Genomic DNA, 22,110 nt, shown 5'->3' with positions numbered 1-22,110 from the left:
ATTTCCCACGCGACGTATTTCGTTTCACACATGGCACACGGTGGGTTTTAAATCGGCATCCGATTGGCTGATGCCACTGACTTTCAACTTCGATTATTTGCTTCGATTGGCAAGTGTATTCTTTTGCGATCGATGCCTATTATACTTGCTATTTGTATCAAATAGCTCTATAAGGTCATTGTATTCGATTGCAGCACCGGTGCTTCGAACTTCGCGTCCCTCGGGCCACAATTCCGGGCCAGTAACTTTTGCTGCCACGAAGGAAGGATGAGCTCCAAGGCCCTGTCTGCCGTCGCCCGTAGCCGCCCGCTCGCGATCCGCGCGGCCGTCCGCGGTGGCCACCACCACGCGCCGCCGCCGCCGCCGTTCGCGCGCCTGCCCGTGCCCCACGGCAACAAGCCGCTCGAGCTCCACCGCGACTTGGTCTGGACCGACTCGGTCGCGCCCGAGCTGCTCCTCGACTTTGACTCGCCGCACATTACGAGCGGCCAGGCCCTGCGCGCGCTCCTCGGCATGCTTTCGATGGTGCCCATCTTCTTGGGCGTGCTCTACGTGGCCAACCCGGACGGCATGCGCAAGGCCTCCAAGCGCGGCAACCACCTGCCCGACTTGCGGTGGGAATTCGGCCAGATCGACGAACCGGAAGGCGAGATGGAAGAGATGTAAGCGCGTGTCATGCGACGTACCTCCTATCAACATGAATAATCAAACTCGGTGTGCGCGACCTCGCTCGTCGGTGGCATGATGATGATGATGGCACACTGCAGGACCAAGACGATACGGCAATCGCCACGGCCAGAATGCATGACAGCAGGCAGAGACCTGAGCGACCCTTCTGCTCGTCAACAGCTCGCCTGTAGCAACGATATCCAGCAGCTATAATCTGAGACGTTGACGTCAACTGCCAGCCCATAGTCCAAGCTCTCTCGACCTCCCAGAACACGTGCATGCCACGACGCCTCGAGTGCTCTGAACAAGACGAGCTCGTAGCCCGCAAGCTGCCTTCGTGCGGTCGCTAAGTACCTCGCCACAGGGTACTCCCATGCTGCTCGGGTGCTAGCTGCTGAAGGCTTGAGCCATCAGAATGGCACCCTGCAATCAGGTCTATCAACTTTGCGTGAACCTCGACCCCAGCACGCCTTCATGGCGGACAACCCGTCGAGACGGAGTACATGGGACGCACCATAGGACACCTTGACGGAGCTTGTTGTCATTGGCCTCACCCGCAGCCGCAAGCGATTACGGACGAGCCGCAATGAAGACAGAGCTCTCTACGTATGCAAGGCTCTTACCAGCAAAGAGAATACACGTTCATCTACATATACTATAGGACGCCTCTCAACTAGATGAAGACGGTCGTCTTGGCCTCAATCTTGGTCTTGCAGAGTGGACACTCGGACGTGATGTGCGCCGAGCAGCTCGTGCAGAGGCAGAGGTGCTTGCACGGCAGGAGCAGCACGTTCTTGGTCGCAGAGAGACACACGACGCACTCCAGATTCGGGTCCCGCGTTGTCGTCCACGTGTCGTCGTCGTCGGTGGTGGCCGGCGCCGGCGCGGCCTCGCTCTGCTTGCCGAGGAAGTATTCTTGCGTCTTGAGCGCCGCGGCGGGATCGCGCAGGAGCGTCGACTCGACGAGCGACCGCGCTTGCGAGACGACGGCGCAACCGCGGGAAAAGTTCTCTTGCGTCTGCAGCGCGCCCTTCGCATCGCCCTTTAGCACCTGCACGAGCGACTTGGCCTGCGAGAGGAAGAGGCAGTGGTCCATTGAGAAGGAGCTAAAGTGGCTCCGCGTGCGAGCGGCGGCCGCCGGGTCCTGGATAATCGTGTCTTCGACGACCGCGCGGACCTGCGAGACGACGGGGCACCCGCGCGAGAAGTTGTCTTGAGTCTGCGACGCGCCCTTGAGGTCGCCGGTGATGGCCTGGAGGAGCGACTTGGCCTGGGACACGAGTGGCACCGTGTCGATCGGCGCGGCCGTCGTCGGCTCGGTCGGGCTGCGTGGAGTCGAGGCCATGGCGGATTGTTGAATACTGTTGTTGCGTTCGGGAGGAACCAGCGCCCAGTGTCCAATTGTCTAAACACACCCCACTTAAGTCGTATCCCAGTCTCGACGGCGCGAAAGTAAGGTGCGAACAACCGCTATGCATCACCACGCATCGCGCTCTGTAGATTGAAAGGGTTGCGTACTGCAAACGAAAGTCCTTGGCACCGCTGTTGCCGCCCACCAAGGCTGGTAGCGTCGTAGTGCCATGCTAAGGTAGCGTGCGTTTAGGTTGAAGTGGCGTCCGGATACGCAATGTGGAGGGGGCACAGCTCGAATCCAGCTTGTCGTTCTGCCACGTTCGCAGTTGATGCTCGTAGGCGAACGAACGCATGGAGTGACGTCGCTGCGTCCTACAAGCGCGACGAGTGTACTGGCAGAGGTCATTATAACGTGGCGGAAGAGGGCGCAGGTCGGTGCAGTGGCGGTGGCGTAACGCTGCGGTGCAATGGGTACAACTTGATTTTGATGGGCTCGATCACTGGACCACTGGAGCTGGACAAGCGCTTGCCCCGGCACGGCAAGATACTTTCGATATCGATCAGCATGGGTCAACATGATGTTCACCGACAACTAGCTGCATCCTGTCGTGTGCACTCCTCAGTAACCTATCGCGGTCTCGACAATCGCAGCCGTCTAGGATGCTTGGACGACGCAGGCTAAATTGCAACACACGTCAAGGCCATTTGCTGCGCCGAGGTGAACCGGGCATAAGCTCAGAAGTGCTCTCCCAGAATGCCATTATGCGATCCCAGCGTATCGAAACCTTATTCGACGCCAGTCTATCAGATCTGAGAGATCATCACATCGGCAAGTGCAATATCCAATATATGAGGTTCGGGAGTGAAATGAGAAACATTTCTTCACTCCTATCAAGAGACGTGTGGGCCTAGTAGATCGACGAGAGACGCGCAAGAATGCGACGAGGCATTTGAGCGCAAACTAGGACCGAATTCGATGGGATTGCACAGGATGTCAGCCAACGCCACCGAATGAAGGTCTTCTCCAAACAGTGGAGTGAATTTTGCATGTATTCGTTTGAAAACAATCAATTCTTACGAACAAAACTTGCTCGCCACCGACCACAAGGCACACGATCTCGTACCATTGACGAACGAGCGCGGGCAAGCAGCACGCCATCACACCAAAGCCTGGAGCATGACGTCATAGCGTCCGAGTGCGCTGCAGAGACACACAGCAGAGCCAAAATATTGTTTGCAGTCGAGCACGGGTGGCGTCATGCCTACGTGCCTAGGCTACTGGCGACCAGGCTGAACCGTGATTTCACTGCTGGCAATGGCAAGGTCCGTCGAAATTCTTTGCTTCGCACACCGCTGATTGGTGGACGGTTGATGGGCATGTCAAGAGGCTAGCGCTTCTTTTGCATATTCAAAAAGCCGATTTCGACCCATGAATCCTTGTTTCCAGCAAAAAGTCCGAATGCAGCTGCTTAGTTAGGATCTTATCCTTGGTATAGGCCTACGAAATATGCATTTTCACCGTATAGCTATATTTCGATTTTACAACCCGTCCACGTGTTTGTTGCTCATCCAGATGCGACCTGACGAACGACGATGACCATCAACATTCCTCACTACTCAAATTGCCTTCAAGCACACGCATGGGCTCCATCACGTCCCGTCTCCGCGCCCTCGTCGCCCGGAAGCGCAAGCTGCGCGTCATGCTGGTCGGCCTCGACGGCGCTGGCAAAACCACACTCCTCTACCGCGCGTTCCTGGACGAGACGCTGTCGACGGTCCCAACCGTGAGCTACAACCTCGAGATAATCCAGCACAAGTGCGCGACGCTCACGATGTGGGACTTTGGCGGCGACGAACGCTGTCGACGCGTCTGGGTCGACTTTCTCGCGCACCAGTATCACATTGTCATCTTCGTCGTCGATGCAACCGCGGTGGATCGCCTGGACGAGGCCAAGCACGCGCTCCACGACATCCTGGGCGCTGACGCCGCGCGTGACTGCCGCGTGCTCATCTTTGCCAACAAACAAGACCGCGCGGGCGCGCTGGACGATGGCGCGATCTCGTCGGCCTTGGATCTCGCGCATTTGAAGCAGCGCATGTGGAAGGTACAAGGCGGCTCCGCGACCAACGGCAGCGGCGTCCACGAAGGCCTCGCGTGGTGTGCGCAAGGCGGATGCTAGCATTGCCGAGTTATTTAAGTCGACGTACCATTATTTATTCCTTCCATTTCCATGTACATCAAATCTATGGTTGTGAATCGCCTTTGCATTGTGAAGGTTGTTGCGGATTGTTGCACGCTTTTGGTTGGTGAGTGGACTTGATGGCTCAGTTCTTATTGCCCACCCGTACATGCCCTTGGCAGTGACGTTGGTGGCACTAAGTTCTCCCCAAAGGCGTACTAGATACCGATGGTGGTGGCGCCACGAAGCCAAGACGACGCCTTCAACGAGTCCTACGTGTCGTCTGTTCGGCGGCACTGAATTCTCAAAGCTGGTTCGACCCGATCAAAAAATCGAGAAAAATTGAAAAGGCATCCCGCCAGCGGTTGCATCTGCGGGGCGGCGAGGTCCACGCCGCCAACGGCGCCCAACTCCTCGACAGCGAGAGAGCAGATCTTTGAGGCACCTTTCTTTCATACCGTGTATGCCTCATTATATTTCGTTGCATGTATCTTGCTATTTGTATTGATATATTTGCCATAGTAAAAAACACGGGGAGAGTGTCTTCTGCGCCGTGATTGGCTGCTGGAATTGCACTTTCCGATCGGTCGACCAAGCCCATGGGCGTCGTCGTGTCCCGCCTCGCCGCGCGCCTCTTTGGGAAGAAGGAGCTGCGCGTCATGATGGTCGGGCTCGACGCGGCGGGCAAGACGACCATTTTGTACCGACTCAAGCTCGCCGAGACGGTCACGACAGTCCCGACGATCGGCGCCAACGTCCAGACCGTCGATTACCGCAACCTGAGTTTGCAGGTCTGGGACTTTGGCGGCCAAGACAAGATCCGCGCGCTCTGGCGCTGCTACCTCGTCAACAACGACTTCAACGTGCTTATCTACGTCGTCGACTCGAGTGACCGCGACCGCATGCCTGAGGCGCGCGACGAGCTCGTGCGCATTTTGCAGCAAGAAGAGCTCCGCCACTGCCGCGTGCTCGTGCTCGCCAACAAGCAAGACGTCGCAAAAGCCATGAACACGCTCGAGGTCACGGCCAAGCTCGGTTTATACGAGCTCCAGCACAACTGGTACATCCAAGCCTGCTGCGCCACGACCGGGGCGGGTCTTGTCCAAGGCCTGCAGTGGATCGCACGGACGAGCTAGACGACACTGTGTGAATGTGTTGCGACCAAGACTACCTACTATCTAATACCTGACTTACATACGACATTTACTCCACTGACGCCCTGGGGTACTTCGTCATGACCTCCTCAAGACGCCTCGTGCAATCTCCCGTGCATCAAAGTGTGATCTTCCATTGCGTTCAGCCCGGTCCATGGGCCAGTAGAATACCCAGATCCCGTACTCAAATATGTATCGTTGTCCTTGCGAAGTAGACCCTCATCCTCGTCGACATCGAAGAAAGCATTTACAAATGCTAGCAAAAATATGAACGGCAAGTTAATGATTTGAGGGAGAAGGATTTACGGCGCCTGCTTTTTCAACGTTGCCGAGAGCCAGTCGAGGCCTTCGTACAAGCCGTCGCCCGTCGTCGCGCAGCACGCCTGAATGTACCACGGCCGGCCAAACGTTCGCAGACCGAGCTTCTCGGTCATCTCGGCCGCGCTCATCGAGTTGGGCAAATCCTGCTTGTTGGCAAAGACGAGCGTGATCGCGTCACGGAGCTCGTCTTGCGCCAGCATGCGGTGGAGCTCGTCGCGGGCTTGGTCAATGCGGTCGCGGTCGTTCGAGTCGACGACGAAGATGAGGCCGCGCGTGTTGTCGTAGTAATGGCGCCACAGCGGGCGGATCTTGTCTTGGCCACCGACGTCCCAGACCGTAAAGTTGATGTTTTTGTACTCGAGCGTCTCGACGTTGAAGCCGATGGTCGGGATCGTCGTCACGACTTCCCCGAGCTTGAGCTTGTAGAGGATCGTGGTTTTGCCGGCGGCGTCGAGGCCGACCATGAGGATGCGGACGTCCTGCTTGCTGAAGAGGCGGTCCATGACGCGTGAAAAAAGCATACCCATGATGGTGGTGATGTTCGAGGGCAGGTGGATTAAGAAGAATGGGGTATCCTCGCCTCAAATCATCGCGCATTGCGTGCTTCTTGAACCGGTGCATATAGACACCGGGCGCGCCAAAGACACGGATTTCACTTATGCATGTGATTGGCTTGGTCGTGGAAGCGATACGTGTGATTGGCTCGTTCGTTGAAGCGGCGCAGAGAGCAGAAGAGGCCAAGGTGTGTCGCTTCTCTTGTGACGAGCGCGAAGGTGTATGGTCTATAGACTCGACTCGACGATGATCAGCGCATATGCATGTCAAGTTGACAATGTTCAACGTTTGAGAGCGTTTGATTGGATAATATATGACGCAGAGAACCGTTTATTGGCTAATTTTCATCTAATGGCCTCGCGGTATTCGAAGTATGGTTGATGTTGTGCAAGGGTTTACGCTTGATTTGTGTAGCAAGATTCGGGCTAATGCACATGCATATAGATATAGAACAATCTACAAGGAAGAAACAGAAGTATATTGTGTAGTTATTTACACGAGTGCTGCGACCGCGATGGCGCCAAGGGCAACACCACTGACGGCGACGGCGGACGCAAACGAGCTGGGGGGCGTCGTGGGCGGCTCCGACGTCTTGGGCGCCCGCGTCGGGGTCGTCGGGAGAGGTTCGGTGGTCGGGGGCTCGGGCGTCGCCGGGCAAATCGAGTCGCAGTCGAAACGCTTGCCGGCGAGGTACTGCGCGCGGCAACTGCCGCACGTGAGGCACTGCTTGGTGAGGACGACGCCTGGCGTGTCGTTCACTTCTTGGATGCAATGAAGCGCTTCCGCACAACGCCGCGTCGGCTTTTCGTTGAGTTCGAGGATGTAGTCGGTGAAGCCAAGGCCCGACGAGCACTGGAGCGAGTCGGTGCAGAGACCAAACTGCGGCACCGACCCGTCCGGCGTCGTCCGAATGCACTCGGAGGTCTTGGAGACGCCGCCCTTGCAGCCGCACTGGCGGTTCGTACCCGACACGATGCACGTCAGGTTATACCCGTTGAGCGTACCGCAGTCGAGATCTTTCTTGCACGGGCTCAGGAACTGGAGCTTGCATGTCGCGGGGTCCGGCGTCCCGGGCGCAACGGTCTCGGCGGCGGCGACGGCCACGAAGCACAGGGCAAAGAGTGACAGCCACTGCATGTTTGGAAATGACCGAGTTCATCACCAGTCAGAAATCGCCCTAGCAAGGCGGGTGCTAAGTCCGACGCCGGATCTGAAGTTGCGGCGGTGGGATCCGACCCGACCAATCGCACGCGTGGATGCCAACGCGACACGAATGCGACGGGTGCAGGTGCCACGACGGTGTAGACTGACGGCTGCTCTGTCCGAATCAAGTCGACCTGAGACTTTAGAGGTCAGATCTGAAACGACTTGTACCGTCGGTCGACGCACGAGCTCAACGCTCTGTGCTGCGTCAAGTGACAGGACCACCGCAGTCTCCAAGTTGAAGGCCGGAGCCAGTGCTGTGATGCATCTCAGAATATATCGTATCCCTGACTAGCCGCAATGCAACCAGCGTAATGGGCGCCGCTTGGGACATGGTGCATGTTGATGGGATCGCAGGTGTAGTCTAGCACCTTCGTCTCGCAGCAAGCCTAACCCCGTATCGATGTTTGTGTCCAACGTTTTTTAAACTCAAGACGCGCAAGCTCTAGGCTCATCATCCGTCATATAACACGAGTGAAGTGTTGTTCGTGCATGCTCAGTTCAAACTCTTCTGGGTATCAAGCTAGGAACCGGATGTAGATTACTTGACTGGAACGATATCTGCTTTTACGGCGAAAGCGGAAAAGCTTGCACTTTCCTGTGTAAAAGCTCTATAGGCGTACTTTAGCTAGAAAGCATCGCTGAACAGTTCGGCTTTTTCATTTATTTGCCCATGGCGCACCTCTGCACGTCCTTTGCTTGGCCGCAGGCTCTCGAATACGAAGTCGAGGGCCTTCGACCGGCCACGAATTCCTGCCACGCTGACGCGGCGCCACTGACGAGCGACCACTGCAGCTACGCCAAAGGCACCAAGTGTTTTGCGCCCCGCGCGCACAAGGCGAACGGGCAGCGCCACACGCTCTGCGCGTACCACCGCGAGCGCTCCTGCATCAACCAGCGCGCCGTGGACCAGCGAAAGCGGCATCAAAAGGGCCAGTGGCAGTCGACGGTCGTTCCCGTGCGCGACCAGCGTCTCTTCTTGGACTTTGTCGCGACCCTCTGGGCGACACCACCGCCACCAACGCATACCGCACCTTTCTAATAACCTAGTTTCTTGTGACTGCTATGGACGAGTAGTCGAAACTAGTCTGGAACGGAACTCCTGGAAGCTGTGGTAAGAGCAACATGCCGTGCTGGAGGTATACCAATGTTGGCCAAGGAAAGAGTCGCTTCCAGGGACCATCTCTCACCTTCTCACACCAGAAACGGAGTATCCTACCGCGATCTTGCGGACCGAATGAATGATGGTCCGCCAATCCATCAAGCGGTCACCAACTCAGATGCAGCCTCTCATCGAGCCACGTAATGGGAGAGCAAACGATCCATATCTCTATGACACCGCTTCGATCGGTAAACTGAATTCTCTGTCTGATGTAGCGCTAACGTTAGTATTTTCTGGTGATTAGTGTCCTGGTGTACAGTAAACGCTCGCCGTCACAGCAAGGTCTCGCCCGTACGGTATGTCAGGTGTCCAAGTTCGGTTGACGCTGATACATTCACGCATCATCTTTTGAGAGTGTAGTCATCTTTCAAACTCTCTCGTCCATCTGGGCTCATCTGGCCGGCGATTTGGCGGCAAAAGCGAGGTCGTGCCATCTCCCGCCATCGCGCTGTGAATTTTCGCGCCCTTTGCCGCGTGGGCTGACGATTGACCATCACTCGACCCCGGTGTTGGTCGTTTCGTACGGTACAGCGGCGCCAGTGTCCATTTTGCGACCTTGTGACCAGGCACTTTGCCGATCAACTCCCTTGAAACAACTCTCCTCATTACGTTCCGAGGAGGCCAGCTATACAACCAACGCAACTGTATGCGCTCTCTTCTTCCATGTGGTTCGCTGTCTTTCCAAGGCCGCGTTCCGCTCGCTTTGAGAGAGCTTCCCGCCAACTGGATTGTCGCGACGCGCCATGATTGGTCGTATTTTTCGAACCGTATCTTTCAATAAGCTTGCTTTTTGTATGGTATACTGAAGCGCAGAATTACAAATCCTTGAAATTGCACTTGGGAGCCAATTGAACTTTCAGCGAAAGTTCCAGGTGGTCGCGCCTGTGACTGGCCGGGACGCTCATTTCTGAATTGTCGACCTTCCGCTCAAGCCTCTCCCCGCTTGCGCCCCGCCCCGTCCGACTCGCCTCCCACGATGATCTTTGCGAACCTTGAATCCTTACCCGCCACCTCCGCGACGGCGACGACCTTGGGCCGGTCGACGACGAGTAGTGTGGGTACGACGCAATGGCTGGGATAGCGAGGTCGACCAAGTGTCTTCCTCGTTCAAGCAACCCAGAAACATCCATTGCTCGTGCTCACCTCTCTTTTTTCCATGCAGCTGCCGCCGCCTTGCCCAAGCCTTTGCCCTTGGTGCCGAATTACAACTTTTATACCTCTTGTCGCTGTCGATGCCCACGACCATTTACGACTGAAGAGCCGACCCTCCACCCCGAAGAAACATATTTGGTGCCCTCCAAATATTCCTGCAAGTCCGTTGATCGACAGACCGCGCCATCCACGGCCTTGCCGGACTATTTTGACGCAAATAGAATGTGTCTTTCTCTAACTTTTTGGTGTTTGTTCGAGCTTCTATGGTCGTTTAGAAAACACGCAGCGGAATCTCGCAGTGCATGAGGGCCATAGCTCACCCACTGCTTGTGCGCGGAGGGCTTAAGCTCTTGAAGGGCGCCGCTCGGTAGGACCGACAGGAGTTTATCAAAGCCCTGAACTACAAGCCTGACGCGACCGCGTACCGAGAAGGCAGCGAAGGTTGGGAAGGCACTCGTGTTGTCTTGCGCCTCTATGTCAAGAAAGTGTTATGTGTCCAGTGTTTGTCTACCTTAGTACAGTACAAGCAGGAACTCGGTCTCTCTTTTGGTGCGAAGGCGAGCTGTGCATCTGTACCTTGGTGGCCCAACACACGCATGACGCCGTAGTATCATTGCTGAGCCCACGCGTGCACAGACATGTAGAGCTGCCTCGAGTTCTCGTTGGTGGGCTGTCGTGGTTGTCGTGATTGTACCAAGAATCCTGCGGTGTTTTCGCGTGGGTTCGAGGACAACGTGTACACTATCACCAGGCGCTCTCAGAGGGACGCAATATATCAAGAGTACAGTTGACCAATGACAGCACCGTGGACCATCCGCGTTTTCGTTGGCATCATCAAAAAGGCTAATGTCTTGGGGAATGGACCAATCAACGTGCTGCGCGCGGATCCTTCGTGGCCCACGAGCGCGCCACGTCATTTCAACGGCACATGGAACTGCGACCGTCTCGTCCCAAAAGTAAACTTGCGGTCATAATGCAAGTTGGCTGGCAGCGTCTTACGTCCACGCATCTCGACGGCGTTCTGCACGTCAAGGTTGACGAGCTGTCGACAACAACGATATTCTCTTCCAGCTAAAGGCGGCCGACATTGTCGCGCACGACCCGGTCCTCGAGCTCTTTGACTACGCCCTCGACGATGGCGGCGAGCTTGCCTGCAGCACAGCGGGCGAAGTGTCCGCGACACGTTGGAACGGGCTTGGTTGTTGAGGAGTTGCCCTGTACTAGGCGAGACCATCGACCTGGAAGCGAGGCGCCACTGTTCAAAGGCGACAGCGCGCGCTGCCACGGCAAAGATGCACCTATTTCTTGAAAAAGATTGCGCACCTTAATGGACGAAAGAGCACCTTTTGCAGAATAGTATTTGGTAAAGCGCACCTACTGGACGATTTCAATGGTTTCGATGCGGGCCGAGACGCTGCGTTGCCTGTCGCCATACAATGTCAATGTAGCAACCTTTTCGCTTTGCGCAGACCTTGTGCTGACATATTGTCTTTCTTTGTCTTTTTTTGCTATAGTTGCTTCCATAGCCCATATCGCTGTCGCGTTCAAGAGCTCGTGCGGTAGAGCCATTTTTCGATGGAGCGCCGCCTGGACATTGTCTTTTTCTCTGGTTGGATGGCTTGCTGCAACCTCGTAGCAACACAATCGATGACGGCCACGTCGCTACTCCACTAATACCCGTTCGTCGGCTCTCCAGAAGGCCATACGTGGTAGAATGCATGCGCATCCACCAGAATGTATGCGGTTACCGAGTCGTTGAGCCCGTCGCAGCTGGTGGCAGACATGCAAGGTCAACGACGAGGCGCGAGGTAATGACGCAGCACCTACGCCCTTGCTCTGGCGCACGCTGCGCGGTTCTGCGCTGTCGGCTGCTGCTGCCACTGTCATGTGCTCCCTCCTCGGGACGAAGAAGGACCAGGGAGAGCCAAACGCGGCAGATGGATACGCTTTGCACCAATCACAGCGCAGTTCGATAGACACTGGTATGTGAAGCCAATCACGCGCGCTGTCTCGCTCCCGGCCAATGAATACGCGGGTCCGATTCGGCAGCTTGAGAGCTCGTCATTTCCCCTTTCGCCCAACTCGAAAATATGCGTGAGATTCTGTCGTTGCACATTGGCCAAGGCGGCATCCAGGTCGGCAACTCGTGCTGGGAGCTCTACTGCCTCGAGCACGGCATCCAGCCCAACGGCCACATGCCCGACGAGTCGACGGCGAGCGACAGCGCCTTCAGCACCTTCTTCAGCGAGACCGGCGCCGGCATGCACGTGCCGCGTGCGATTTTCGTCGACCTGGAGCCGTCGGTCTGCGACGAGATCCGCACCGGCACATACCGCCAACTCTACCACCCGGAGCAGATCATCTCGGGCAAGGAGGACGCGGCCAACAACTACGCGCGTGGTCACTACACAATCGGCAAAGAAGTCGTCGACAAGGTGCTCGACCGCATCCGCAAGCTCGCCGACAACTGCACTGGCCTTCAGGGCTTCATGATCTTCAACGCGGTCGGCGGCGGCACCGGGTCGGGCCTCGGCGCGCTTCTCCTCGAGCGCCTCTCGGTCGACTATGGCCGCAAGTCGAAGCTCGGATTCACAATCTACCCGTCGCCGCAGCTCTCGACGGCGGTCGTCGAGCCGTACAACGCCGTGCTGGCGACCCACGCGCTCCTCGAGCACACGGACATTAGCATCCTCCTCGACAACGAAGCCATCTACGACATTTGCAAGCGGTCGCTCAACATTGAACGGCCGTCGTACACCAACTTGAACCGGTTGATCGCCCAAGTCATCTCGTCGCTCACGACGTCGCTGCGCTTTGACGGCTCGCTCAACGTCGACATCACCGAGTTCCAGACCAACCTCGTGCCGTACCCGCGCATCCACTTCATGCTCTCGTCGTACGCGCCCGTCATTTCGGCCGAGAAGGCGTACCACGAGCAACTGTCCGTGGCGGAGATCACCAACTCGTGCTTCGAACCGTCGTCGATGATGGCCAAGTGCGACCCGCGCCACGGCAAGTACATGGCGGCGTGCCTCATGTACCGCGGCGACATTGTCCCCAAGGACGTCAACGCCGCAGTCGCGACCATCAAGACGAAGCGCACGATCCAGTTTGTCGATTGGTGCCCGACCGGCTTCAAGTGCGGCATCAACTACGAGCCGCCGTCGGTCGTGCCGGGCGGCGACCTCGCCCGCGTCCAGCGCGCGTGCACGCTCATCTCCAACACGTCGGCGATCGCCGAGGTCTTCTCGCGCATCAACCACAAGTTTGACTTGATGTACGCCAAGCGCGCGTTCGTCCACTGGTACGTTGGCGAAGGCATGGAAGAAGGCGAGTTCTCCGAGGCGCGGGAAGATTTGGCGGCGCTCGAGAAGGACTACGAAGAAGTGTCGGCCGAGACGCAGGACGCCGAAGATATGGACGTCGGCGAAGAGTACTAGGTGGAAACGTGTAGCGTGCGACGCACGAGTCGACATATATATAGCAAGAAAATGGATTTGTCTACGTTAAAAGTTAGTGATACCTAGTAGACGACGCGACTTGGGTCTACTCGAAGCGAATCCACTCCAGCGTGAGGCCATGCGCCGGCGCGCCGGGCGACTCGATGCGTTCGTTGGCGTCGACCATAGCTTGGACGTCCTCGAGTGTCTTCTTGTGGAGACCCACGTGCACGAGGAGCCCGACCATGTTGCGCACCATGCGATAGAGGAACCGGTCGCCTTGAAACGTGATCGTCAGCTCATGCTCCTTCTCATGCGACGCCAGCTCGATGCTGCGGACGGCGCAGAGCGTGCTCATGTCCTCTTCGAGGCGCCGCGTCGGCGTGAACGCACTGCAGTCCCGCGGCGTTGAGCTCTCGAGCAAGTTGGCGGCCTCGCGCATCAAGGCCACGTCCAATGGCTTGCAGACCTACAGTGCATATGCATGCATATGACAACGGCGCATCACGAGGTCATGGCGTAATACCTGCCACGCCTGGTCGCGCCCCAGCACCTGCCGGATCTCGCCCGTGAAGATGCGGTACGAGTAGCACTTGTGCGTGGAGGCCTTGCGCGGGTCAAAGCCGTCGGCGACCTTGACAAGGCGCGTGATGGCCACGTCGTCGGGCAAGCGGTTGTTGATGGCGCGCAAGAGGACGCTGGCGTCGACCACGGTGCTCTCAAAGGCGGCTTCTTGGCCGCGCGCGTGGACGCCTCTGTCGGTGCGCGATGCACCGCGCACGCGAAGGACCTCGCCCGTCGTGCGCTTGATCGCGTCCTCGAGCGTCGCCTGCACCGTGCGCACGGGCGGCGTCTTCTCCTGCGCCTGGTAGCCGTTGAAGGCCTTGCCGTCGTACGCGAGCGTCACGCAGTAGGTCGACGGCGGCGCTGTCGCATCCGTCACCACGAAGCTGCCCGTCGGCCGGTCACCGCGCTTGCGCTTCTCGCCCATGCTGCAACCGCCAAAATCCATTGGCTCCCGCAACAGCCAATGGCCTTTCAGCAAGTGCGCTCTCGACGATCCACTCGACCCATGCCCGTGAACAAGCTTATACTAGTACGGTTGAGTACTTGTGGAAGATATCGTCACTAGCTAGGTAGACGTCGCACGGCCATTCACACTGACGCCGGCTACGTCGTTGTGGCACTGCAGAAAGTACGCCATCGCCTCGGCGGCCGAGCGACCTATGGCATCCGGCTGCAAGCGTCCTTGGTGCATGCGGTCGATGCCAGCTTGCACCACGTCCGCATAGACACTGCTGCTGGTGTGGCGTCGCAGGACGTCGCTGTGGTCCTTGAGAAGATGGTAGATCGGGCGGTACGAGGTCGTGCTACTCAGCCACGTCTGGGCGAAGGCGCGCATCTCGCTTGGTGCAAAATGCGCAAAGAACGTAAACGCATCGACCGCGACCGACGCCTCGACATTAAGCGAGTGGTAATAGAGTCTCGCTTGCGCAATCCGGTGCTCCGACCAGCTGTGCTGCGCGACGACGTGGGCGATCCCGGCGGCGAGGAGTGAGATCTCCGAGTCCCCTTGTACCAAACGGTGCTCGCGTGCAAACCACAGAAACGCTGGGATCGCGAGGAACGACGCCTTGGCCATGCACGCCTCGAGAGCTTTGACGTTCAGATGGTGCCAGCGCAGGTGCGCAATCGTAGCCGCCACGAGCTCGTGGTCGCCGCTCTCCTCGGGTGCGATCGATGCCGGTATTTTCGCCAGCAGCGCAGTGTAGCGGGCGACGTCATGGCCGAGCATGAGCTGCGGCGCTCGGTCCTGTGCCAGCACGAGAGCTGGGACAACAACCTCGAAGCGTGGCAGCTTCGTGAGTACAGTTGAGAGGGTCGCGGTGCGCGCGAGGTAGGCGTCAATGCACGCCGTGGCGTGGGGCGGCAGACGATGCGCCAGCCAGTGCCCGCTCTCGTGCGCACGGTCCAAGTGCATCTCGAGCATGATCAGATACGCGACCGTATCGACTTGGGTTGCAACGTCGTGGCGCCACACGTCACATGTGCTAAGGAGCTTGTGGTAGAGTTGTTTGAGGAGCTCGAGCGATTTTGGAGCGTCGAGGGCCGGGCAGAGGTCGCCAAGCCCGGCGAGGCTAGCGACAAAAGCCGGTGCCCCAACGCTACGCGCATGGTAGACAAACACGCTAAGGCTCTCGGCCAGCGACGTCCAGCCAAACCGAACCAGCTGCGCGTGGATCCAGGGAGCGACGGTGGCGACCGGCGTCAGGTGCGTGTGCCAATACCGTCCCAAGAAGCTCTGAACGAGGCCGACATCGTCGAGCTGCGAGAGGGTGGCCGTCAAGCGCGCGCGGTCCATCGACGAAGTGGCGACGACCGCGTAGGTTGAGATGACAGCGGCGGCCAGTGCCTTGCGCGACACGTACCCCCACACCGGTGCATCGTTCACTGCAGCTTCCAGAGCGGAAAGGGCGGCATCGACGCTCGCAAAGTGCAAGCGGGACGTCGTTCGCCACACGACAAGACAGGTTGACATTGAGGTACACACGTCTTGGCCGATGAGACCAACGGCGGCGGCCGTCGATAGCCCACACCATGGGTACGGTGCGATCTCGGAGAGTATCTTCCACTCGTCGTAGACGCCGTCACGTAGGTGCGCAAGACATACGTCAAAGCGCCCGGACGCTGCCACGTCACGAACGAGGCGCAGGTCGGCGGGACAGAGCGCGTTAAAGGCGAGATTTGAAATGGGCCCTCGGAGCGCGTAGGCGTAGAGCCACGCCGGCGAGTTGGCGCTGGCTGCGGCGCAGAGCCACGCGTCGAGGGCATCGGCGTCAGAAGCGGGTGCGCAGCGGACGTGGGCCGTCGGACTCGTGTAGATGAGGTGGTAGACGAGGATGGCGCGGTAGCCGCGGGTGACCGGCGCGGTAGTCAGTGACGTGGCATTATACAGTGCAAGAATCCTGTGCGGAGCGAGGTCGACATCTTGGTGGTCGACGCAAACCTTGCCACCGTCGTAGTCTGACGGCAAGACGAAAAGCAGTCGGCCAAACGTACCCGGTGGGCTACTGTCGAGAGGCGTGAAGGACAACGTGTTGTCGCCGCCGAGAGTGTCCAGCGCTAATTGCGACAGCGCGAGCGTGAACGGCCCTTCCGGCACGAGCACGCCTTTGACAAACCGCTGCACGCTCTTCAGACCCTGCGCCAACGTCGCGTCGATGTGTGCTGAGGACACTCTGTTGCCAAAGCGAGCCACGAGGCTGGCGGCGACGGCGTTGTCAACTGGCAAGTCGAGCTGCTTGTCATCGACAAGGACAGAGGCGTCACCTTGGGTGACGGCAAAGGCGCGTGGCCGCCACGGATCCAGCGCTGCACTGCCCGGCTGCATTGGCCCGTTGTCCTGTTCTGACTGGCAGGTGGCAAGATTTCGCTGCTTTGGATTGGCCAAAAAGAATAGCCTTTCAAAGTCACCATCCAATCAGATCGGTTGTAGCACCGATCATTTTCATGTTCGAATTGGCATGATGACAGACGCCGACGGCCTGGCGATCGTCGACCTCTCGCAGCCCGCGGAGGTGGTCGCGCGGGACATTGCAGCGGCCTGCACCACGTCCGGCTGCTTCCACCTCGTGCAGCATGGCATCTCGCCTCGTCTTCTCGCCGACGTCTGGGAGGCCATGGACGCCTTCTTTACGCTCCCGCTACCACAGAAGCAGCAGTGCACGCCAGCCAACGCCGCCGACGACCGCGGCTACTCGAGCTTTGGCACCGAGAACGTCGCCGCTTTCATGGGCCGACGCGGCGAGCCCAACGACCCGGTCGAGAAGTTTGCGTTCTCCAACCCGGCGATCGTCGATCCGGCGGTCGACGTGCACGGTCGCCCCAACGTGTGGCCGCCCGTCGAGGGCTTCCAGGCGACCATGGAGGCGTACTACGCGGCGATGAAAGCCCTCTCGAAAACGCTCTTTGGCCACTTTGCGATGGCGCTAGACGTCGATGTAACGTACTTTGCATCGCGGACGTCGACGGCGCCCGACTCGGTCAAGCTCAACTACTACCCACCGTCGTCGTCTCGCCGCCGCTTTGCCGAGCACACGGACTCGGTGCCATTCACGATCTTGAACTTGGACGCGACGCGTGATGCGCTCTTGGTGCAGACGCGGAGCAGCGACGCTTGGGTGCCGGTGAACGCGCAGCCGAACGGGCTCTTTGTCAACCTTGGCGACGTGCTCCAGCGCTGGACCAACGACGCGTGGGTCGCGACGCCCCATCGCGTCGACGGCGGCCACGGACTCCGCAAGAGCATCGCTTGCTTCATCATGCTCAATGGCGACGCCACCATCGAGTGCATTCCGAGCTGCGAGCACATCACCCATGGGGCCAAGTACCCGCCAATTACCTTTCACGCGTTTGTGCAGGAGAAAATGCAGCGACTTGTGGGCTTGCCCTAAGGCCATTAATCCTTGTGTCGTTTGGATGATCTATCTATCTATCCATCTATCTAGCAGGTCCGCGGTTCACGAACCCTAGCCCTACCCTAACCCCATATCGGTTCCTTGATTCGCGATGGCACCTTGCTCAAGCTACTAACAAAGAAGGATAGCGTTTATAGAACAAAATGGTCGTGTTGGTATGGATACTTAGTCGACTCGTACGGGATATCGATAGTCCGCGCTTAGTCGACTTGTTTTTGGTTCAGAAGTCCTCGGAGCTTGTCGAGCTTGCTACTCCAGTCGTCGAGCGCCATGTACGTTTTGGTGCTTTCGGCCTTGCGTCGCCTAGTACCTTAGTCGTGAGCGACACCAGAATCTAGTGTGTAGTCATGTACGGTAGCACTAGGCGGCCCTGGATCTGGTCGATTTGACCGACGAGGCGACCTTCCAAGATGAGCGACGCGCAGAGCTCTTCAACGTCGCGCTCCGAGATGCCGTTGAGCTCCTACTCGCATCGTCCATTTCTAAATTCTCAAAGAGGACAAGGGATCCAACCGCGGCCAAGTGGGAGAGATGGACCATCTGGTACGGTTTGACGAGCTTGAGCAAGACCTAGTTGCTATCAGCCGCGGTGCGATCGAGGATACCTTACCTTGCTGCGGATGGTCTTGAGGAGGTTCGTAATGTACTGCTTCAAGAAGCCGTCTCCCATAATGTTGTCATGATGGCGCTTGAGAATCGATTCTACAACAGTATCAACTTGATACGATACGGGAATTGACGAGCATACCGAACGCGCGAATGTCGTTGTGCAAGAAGGCGTCCGTGAGCTCGGTCATGGCCGAGATCGCCTTGTCGTTCTCGTATGGCTTGGCCTCTTGCGAGTCAAACACGTTGATCTTCGAGTCGCTGAGCATGTTGGCCAGCACAAGATACCTATCCGAATGTATCCCATGAGTATCCACAAACGATCCAATACGAGGAGTGGATACTTGAGGCACTGGAGACGGCGCGGCTCACCAGCCTCGTCGTAGCTCTTGAAGCCCTCGAAAAAGTCGCTTCGCGCCAAGTCCCACGCCTCCTGCATCATGTGCATCTTCCCGCCGCACTCGCGGATGACGCCAATGATGCGCGGGTGGGCGACGCCGGGCTTGACGCGCAGCGCCTTCTCGTACAGCTCGTCGAGCTTCTTGTTGTCCTTCTGCGCTGTGTAGAGCTGAATCTGAAGGGCATACACCTCGAGGAGCTGCGAGTCTTTTTTGACGTTGAGATTCGGCCCGTTCTCGTCGTCCACGTCCGTGTCGAGGGCGTCGCAGGACGCGAGGAGCTCCTTGACAATCTGGAAGAGGCGGAGGTGCTTGGCCGCGTCCGGCGCAGCCTCGATCTGCTCAAAGAGCACATTCCCGAGCTTGAGGTTCGTCTTGAACCTACGCCGTCTCGAGCATGAGACCAAGCAACGTCCATATGAGAGCTACCAGAGGCGCTCGTTGCGCGTTTCCTTCTTCTGGAGCGTCTCGAGCGTCTTCTCGTAGAACTGTTGGAGGATCGACCAGCTCGTGTCATCTACTAGTCGAAGACGAGGTGGATCGCCAGGGGCTATCGATCGGCGAAGCGCACCGGACGACGCTGCGGTGCTGCTAGCATGCGGCGTGTTGGAGACAAAGTCGAGGATGCCATTAACGCCCTTCTCACCCATGTTGCGCGTGATGGTCGCGGACGTCGAGATGCGCTTGAGCAGCGCTTCGTAGTGGCCCATGGCCGCCTCGAGCCGGTGGCGCCGGAGCTGCCACTTGATGAGCTGCTTGAGCGCGCGGAAGCCCCAGATGCTTTCGCCGTCGTCGTCGAGCGCCAGCACCTCGGCGAAGGCCGCGTCCACCGCGAGGCCGTCGTCCGCCGGCGCGCAGTCCTCCTTGAGACCCTTCGCCACGTAGTACTGGTTCTCTAGGCGGACCTCGACCGACTCCTCGTCCTGGACGTCGCCCATGTCATCTTCGTCGCTGTACTCGAACTCGTACTCTTCCTCGTCGCTCATGCCTGCCGCCCGATGCGCCGATCTTCGGCCCGGATAGTGTATCCGGACAGACCGTTCGACAACCGGTTGGATAATCCTAGTCGGTAGCTTCGTGGTCTCGGTTGACTACCCGGTGGGGCGGCAACGGTAGAACACACGGATGCGCATGTAGCGTACCGGCAAAGCCGAGTCATATCGATCGCCCTGTGTGTTAACGCTAGGCCGTGCATCAAAGGAAGCGGGCATGGCTACATGGAAAGCCGAGTCGATAAGTTGTAACCGTGTCGAATGCAAACCGGTTGGACCTGGATGTTGAGGCGTTGGCTCCCTCGGCTACAGAATGGACGGAGCTGCGAGAAGCACGAGACCTCCAAGCTCATGAAGTGGAGTGCTCAAGCAGCAGGTTGTATCATCGGCTAGTTTGATGTTTCAGTTTGCCAAAGCGGATTGAAGTCTCGTTTAAACCGGTTAGAAATCTACGGTTATGCCATCGATTGGCTCCTATGGCGAAATGCCACCATTTCAACCAATTGGCGTTCGGCTGCTCTAGCAATTCAAACGGGATTGGCTATAAAGACCTAGATTTGACTGCGTTTTATAATCCTTTATTTGCCAATGAAATCCATTCCATTGGCAATGCGCGATGCCATTGGTAGATATGGCGACCAGTGAAACGAGACTGCTTCATTTGCTGCCACCTCGACCATGTTGGCCGCGCGCATCTTCCGCCGCTGCATCACGATCAAGAGCACGAAGCTCACGCCCGAGCAGATCGCTGAGAAGACCAAGTACCGCAATAAGATCTCAGCCAAGACGACAGGCCCGATCATCCCGATCGCGCCCACCGACGCCCTCCGCCTCGCCAAGCGGCTCGCGCTCAGTGGCGTGAGCTCGCGCCGCGAAGCCGAAAAGATCATTCAAGACGGCCGTGTCACCGTCAATGGCATTCTTGTAACTTCGCGTAGTCTATGGCCACCACTTCACGCTCCGCTAGATCGACAACGTCGCCCACAACGTTACCATGGACGACTTGATCACGGTCGACGACAAGCCGGTGACGTTCAAGGACAAGCGCCGCGTCTGGATCGCGCACAAGCTCATGGGCGTACGTAGCTTGAGCAAATACGATCTGGGATCTCACACACCAACGCAGGAGCTTGTGACGACCAACGACCCGCAAGGCCGCCCGACCATCATGGACCGGCTCAAGAAGATGGGCATGCAGCATCACATTATGGCTGTCGTACGTCTTCCTTGCGTGCCTTTTGCGACCAAATGCATGGACTTTCGTGACTAGGGTCGCCTCGACTTCAACACGGAAGGCCTTTTGCTCTTGACGAACGACGGCGCCTACGCCCGCGAGCTCGAGCACCCGCAGTTTGAAGTGCAGCGCACATACCGCGTGCTCGTGCGTGGCCAGGTACACTCCACTCGTTGACGCAATAACTTCAGCAGACTAACCCTCTCGCCTTATGGTCAGGTGCTTCCGTCCAAGATCGCCGAGCTGCAGAAGGGCGCAGTCGTCGACGGCGTCAAGTACCGCCCGATCCAAGTGACGATCGAGTCGACCAAGGACAAGGACTCGTGGCTCAAGGTCAAGCTCAGCGAAGGCAAGGTAATTCGACGATCATTCAGTCCCTCGACAACATACAATGCGCTTCGCTTGATGATAGAACCGCGAAGTACGCAAGGCGCTCGCCCACGTGCGACTCATCGTCAAGCGTCTCATCCGCGTCGAGTATGGTCCGTACCGCCTCGCCGACCTCCAGAAGGGCTATGTGCTCGAGGTGCAGCCCAAGCCGACGGCCTCAAAATAAAGCGCTAAATATTACTAGACTTGCACCCTAGACGTCAGCTGACGTGGTGTTGGAGAGACGTTCTTCGGGGATGGCGTCGAGGCGTGGCGGATGCTGCGACCGGCGCTTGCGCTGCTCGAGGTAGAACTGCCGCGCGATGAGCGACGCGCGGTCCTTCTTCTGGTGGAGATGCACGGACGACTCGAAGGCGTGGACGAGCCAGAGGTAGATGGCGAGCACCGAGAGCGAGAGAGCGACGTACGCTGCCGGGTGCAGCGGCGGCACCGTCACCTGCGAGACCGCGCGGATGCTATGGGCGGCGGTCGCCTCCATCCGACAGCACGCGTGTGTATCACTGCGAGAGCCAGGACCCGTTGAAGTTGGGAAAGGGCAAACTCGAGCTCACGGGTGAAAATGCATATTTATGGCGCCACCCACCTTCGACAACCGACCACGCGTCGGACAGCTGGCGACAGGCCGCGTGCAGCACCGTCGTTGACGCAGCACGATGCACGGATCGCTGCGATGTCGCTTTCCGCCAGCGCGTCGGCGCCCGGCCTGTCGTGCATGTATGTACCCACATCAACCCTCGCGCTCGCTTCAAGCAATTCCCGAACGACAGGCGTGGGACTCTGGCCTCGCCAGCGCGAGTGTACGTCGGACGGCCCATGGCTTCTA

General features: G+C 58.2%; 14 protein-coding genes across 16 annotated transcripts; 7 read left to right on the top strand and 7 right to left on the bottom strand.

Annotated features, from left to right (window-relative positions):
- The first annotated feature begins 195 nt into the window (after nt 1-195).
- SDRG_11434 (hypothetical protein) lies at nt 196-876 on the top strand. Its single transcript, XM_008617477.1, has one exon. It carries the CDS (start codon nt 268-270, stop codon nt 664-666), a length of 399 nt encoding a protein of 132 aa, XP_008615699.1. The 5' UTR covers nt 196-267; the 3' UTR covers nt 667-876.
- A 312-nt stretch (nt 877-1,188) lies between these two features.
- On the bottom strand, nt 1,189-2,047 carry SDRG_11433 (hypothetical protein). Its single transcript, XM_008617476.1, has one exon. The coding sequence runs from the start codon at nt 2,012-2,014 to the stop codon at nt 1,343-1,345; it is 672 nt and encodes a 223-aa protein (XP_008615698.1). The 5' UTR covers nt 2,015-2,047; the 3' UTR covers nt 1,189-1,342.
- Nucleotides 2,048-3,591: 1,544 nt separating this feature from the next.
- Nucleotides 3,592-4,284, top strand: SDRG_11432 (hypothetical protein). Its single transcript, XM_008617475.1, has one exon. It carries the CDS (start codon nt 3,663-3,665, stop codon nt 4,200-4,202), a length of 540 nt encoding a protein of 179 aa, XP_008615697.1. The 5' UTR covers nt 3,592-3,662; the 3' UTR covers nt 4,203-4,284.
- Nucleotides 4,285-4,721: 437 nt separating this feature from the next.
- On the top strand, nt 4,722-5,586 carry SDRG_11431 (ADP-ribosylation factor 1). The gene has a single exon (XM_008617474.1). It carries the CDS (start codon nt 4,802-4,804, stop codon nt 5,336-5,338), a length of 537 nt encoding a protein of 178 aa, XP_008615696.1. The 5' UTR covers nt 4,722-4,801; the 3' UTR covers nt 5,339-5,586.
- On the bottom strand, nt 5,471-6,359 carry SDRG_11430 (ADP-ribosylation factor 1). The gene has a single exon (XM_008617473.1). The coding sequence runs from the start codon at nt 6,202-6,204 to the stop codon at nt 5,659-5,661; it is 546 nt and encodes a 181-aa protein (XP_008615695.1). The 5' UTR covers nt 6,205-6,359; the 3' UTR covers nt 5,471-5,658.
- Nucleotides 6,360-6,520: 161 nt separating this feature from the next.
- On the bottom strand, nt 6,521-7,430 carry SDRG_11429 (hypothetical protein). Its single transcript, XM_008617472.1, has one exon. It carries the CDS (start codon nt 7,367-7,369, stop codon nt 6,725-6,727), a length of 645 nt encoding a protein of 214 aa, XP_008615694.1. The 5' UTR covers nt 7,370-7,430; the 3' UTR covers nt 6,521-6,724.
- A 678-nt stretch (nt 7,431-8,108) lies between these two features.
- On the top strand, nt 8,109-8,477 carry SDRG_11428 (hypothetical protein; the record flags this gene model as incomplete). Its single annotated transcript, XM_008617471.1, has 1 exon — nt 8,109-8,477. One exon carries the CDS (start codon nt 8,109-8,111, stop codon nt 8,475-8,477), a length of 369 nt encoding a protein of 122 aa, XP_008615693.1.
- A 3,267-nt stretch (nt 8,478-11,744) lies between these two features.
- Nucleotides 11,745-13,265, top strand: SDRG_11427 (tubulin alpha chain). Its single transcript, XM_008617470.1, has one exon. The coding sequence runs from the start codon at nt 11,840-11,842 to the stop codon at nt 13,187-13,189; it is 1,350 nt and encodes a 449-aa protein (XP_008615692.1). The 5' UTR covers nt 11,745-11,839; the 3' UTR covers nt 13,190-13,265.
- Nucleotides 13,227-14,219, bottom strand: SDRG_11426 (tRNA pseudouridine synthase A). The gene is made up of 2 exons (XM_008617469.1): nt 13,716-14,219; nt 13,227-13,658 (listed from the first exon to the last, which is right to left on the bottom strand). The coding sequence occupies exons 1-2, from the start codon at nt 14,199-14,201 to the stop codon at nt 13,296-13,298; spliced, it is 849 nt and encodes a 282-aa protein (XP_008615691.1). The 5' UTR covers nt 14,202-14,219; the 3' UTR covers nt 13,227-13,295.
- Nucleotides 14,220-14,267: 48 nt separating this feature from the next.
- On the bottom strand, nt 14,268-16,613 carry SDRG_11425 (hypothetical protein). The gene has a single exon (XM_008617468.1). The coding sequence runs from the start codon at nt 16,578-16,580 to the stop codon at nt 14,322-14,324; it is 2,259 nt and encodes a 752-aa protein (XP_008615690.1). The 5' UTR covers nt 16,581-16,613; the 3' UTR covers nt 14,268-14,321.
- Nucleotides 16,614-16,694: 81 nt separating this feature from the next.
- SDRG_11424 (hypothetical protein) lies at nt 16,695-17,678 on the top strand. The gene has a single exon (XM_008617467.1). It carries the CDS (start codon nt 16,714-16,716, stop codon nt 17,641-17,643), a length of 930 nt encoding a protein of 309 aa, XP_008615689.1. The 5' UTR covers nt 16,695-16,713; the 3' UTR covers nt 17,644-17,678.
- Nucleotides 17,679-17,792: 114 nt separating this feature from the next.
- On the bottom strand, nt 17,793-19,746 carry SDRG_11423 (hypothetical protein). 3 transcript variants are annotated; one of them, XM_008617465.1, is made up of 8 exons: nt 19,243-19,746; nt 19,101-19,191; nt 18,618-19,052; nt 18,416-18,561; nt 18,278-18,369; nt 18,181-18,237; nt 18,021-18,130; nt 17,793-17,970 (listed from the first exon to the last, which is right to left on the bottom strand). In XM_008617465.1, the coding sequence occupies exons 1-8, from the start codon at nt 19,655-19,657 to the stop codon at nt 17,868-17,870; spliced, it is 1,449 nt and encodes a 482-aa protein (XP_008615687.1). In that variant the 5' UTR covers nt 19,658-19,746; the 3' UTR covers nt 17,793-17,867. The 3 variants fall into 3 exon arrangements, with proteins under 3 accessions (XP_008615687.1, XP_008615688.1, XP_008615686.1); XM_008617466.1 differs by having other exon boundaries at nt 19,101-19,188; XM_008617464.1 differs by having other exon boundaries at nt 19,101-19,746.
- A 595-nt stretch (nt 19,747-20,341) lies between these two features.
- SDRG_11422 (23S rRNA synthase) lies at nt 20,342-21,453 on the top strand (the record flags this gene model as incomplete). The annotated part of the gene is made up of 6 exons (XM_008617463.1): nt 20,342-20,587; nt 20,631-20,741; nt 20,790-20,879; nt 20,934-21,056; nt 21,117-21,251; nt 21,310-21,453. The coding sequence occupies 6 exons, from the start codon at nt 20,342-20,344 to the stop codon at nt 21,451-21,453; spliced, it is 849 nt and encodes a 282-aa protein (XP_008615685.1).
- On the bottom strand, nt 21,312-21,833 carry SDRG_11421 (hypothetical protein). The gene has a single exon (XM_008617462.1). The coding sequence runs from the start codon at nt 21,763-21,765 to the stop codon at nt 21,481-21,483; it is 285 nt and encodes a 94-aa protein (XP_008615684.1). The 5' UTR covers nt 21,766-21,833; the 3' UTR covers nt 21,312-21,480.
- Between the last annotated feature and the right edge of the window lie 277 nt (nt 21,834-22,110).

Source organism: Saprolegnia diclina, assembly GCF_000281045.1.
Source record: "Saprolegnia diclina VS20 unplaced genomic scaffold supercont1.41, whole genome shotgun sequence".
NCBI classification, from domain to species: Eukaryota; Oomycota; class Saprolegniomycetes; order Saprolegniales; family Saprolegniaceae; genus Saprolegnia; species Saprolegnia diclina.
This window is presented reverse-complemented; position numbering and strand designations above follow the sequence as displayed.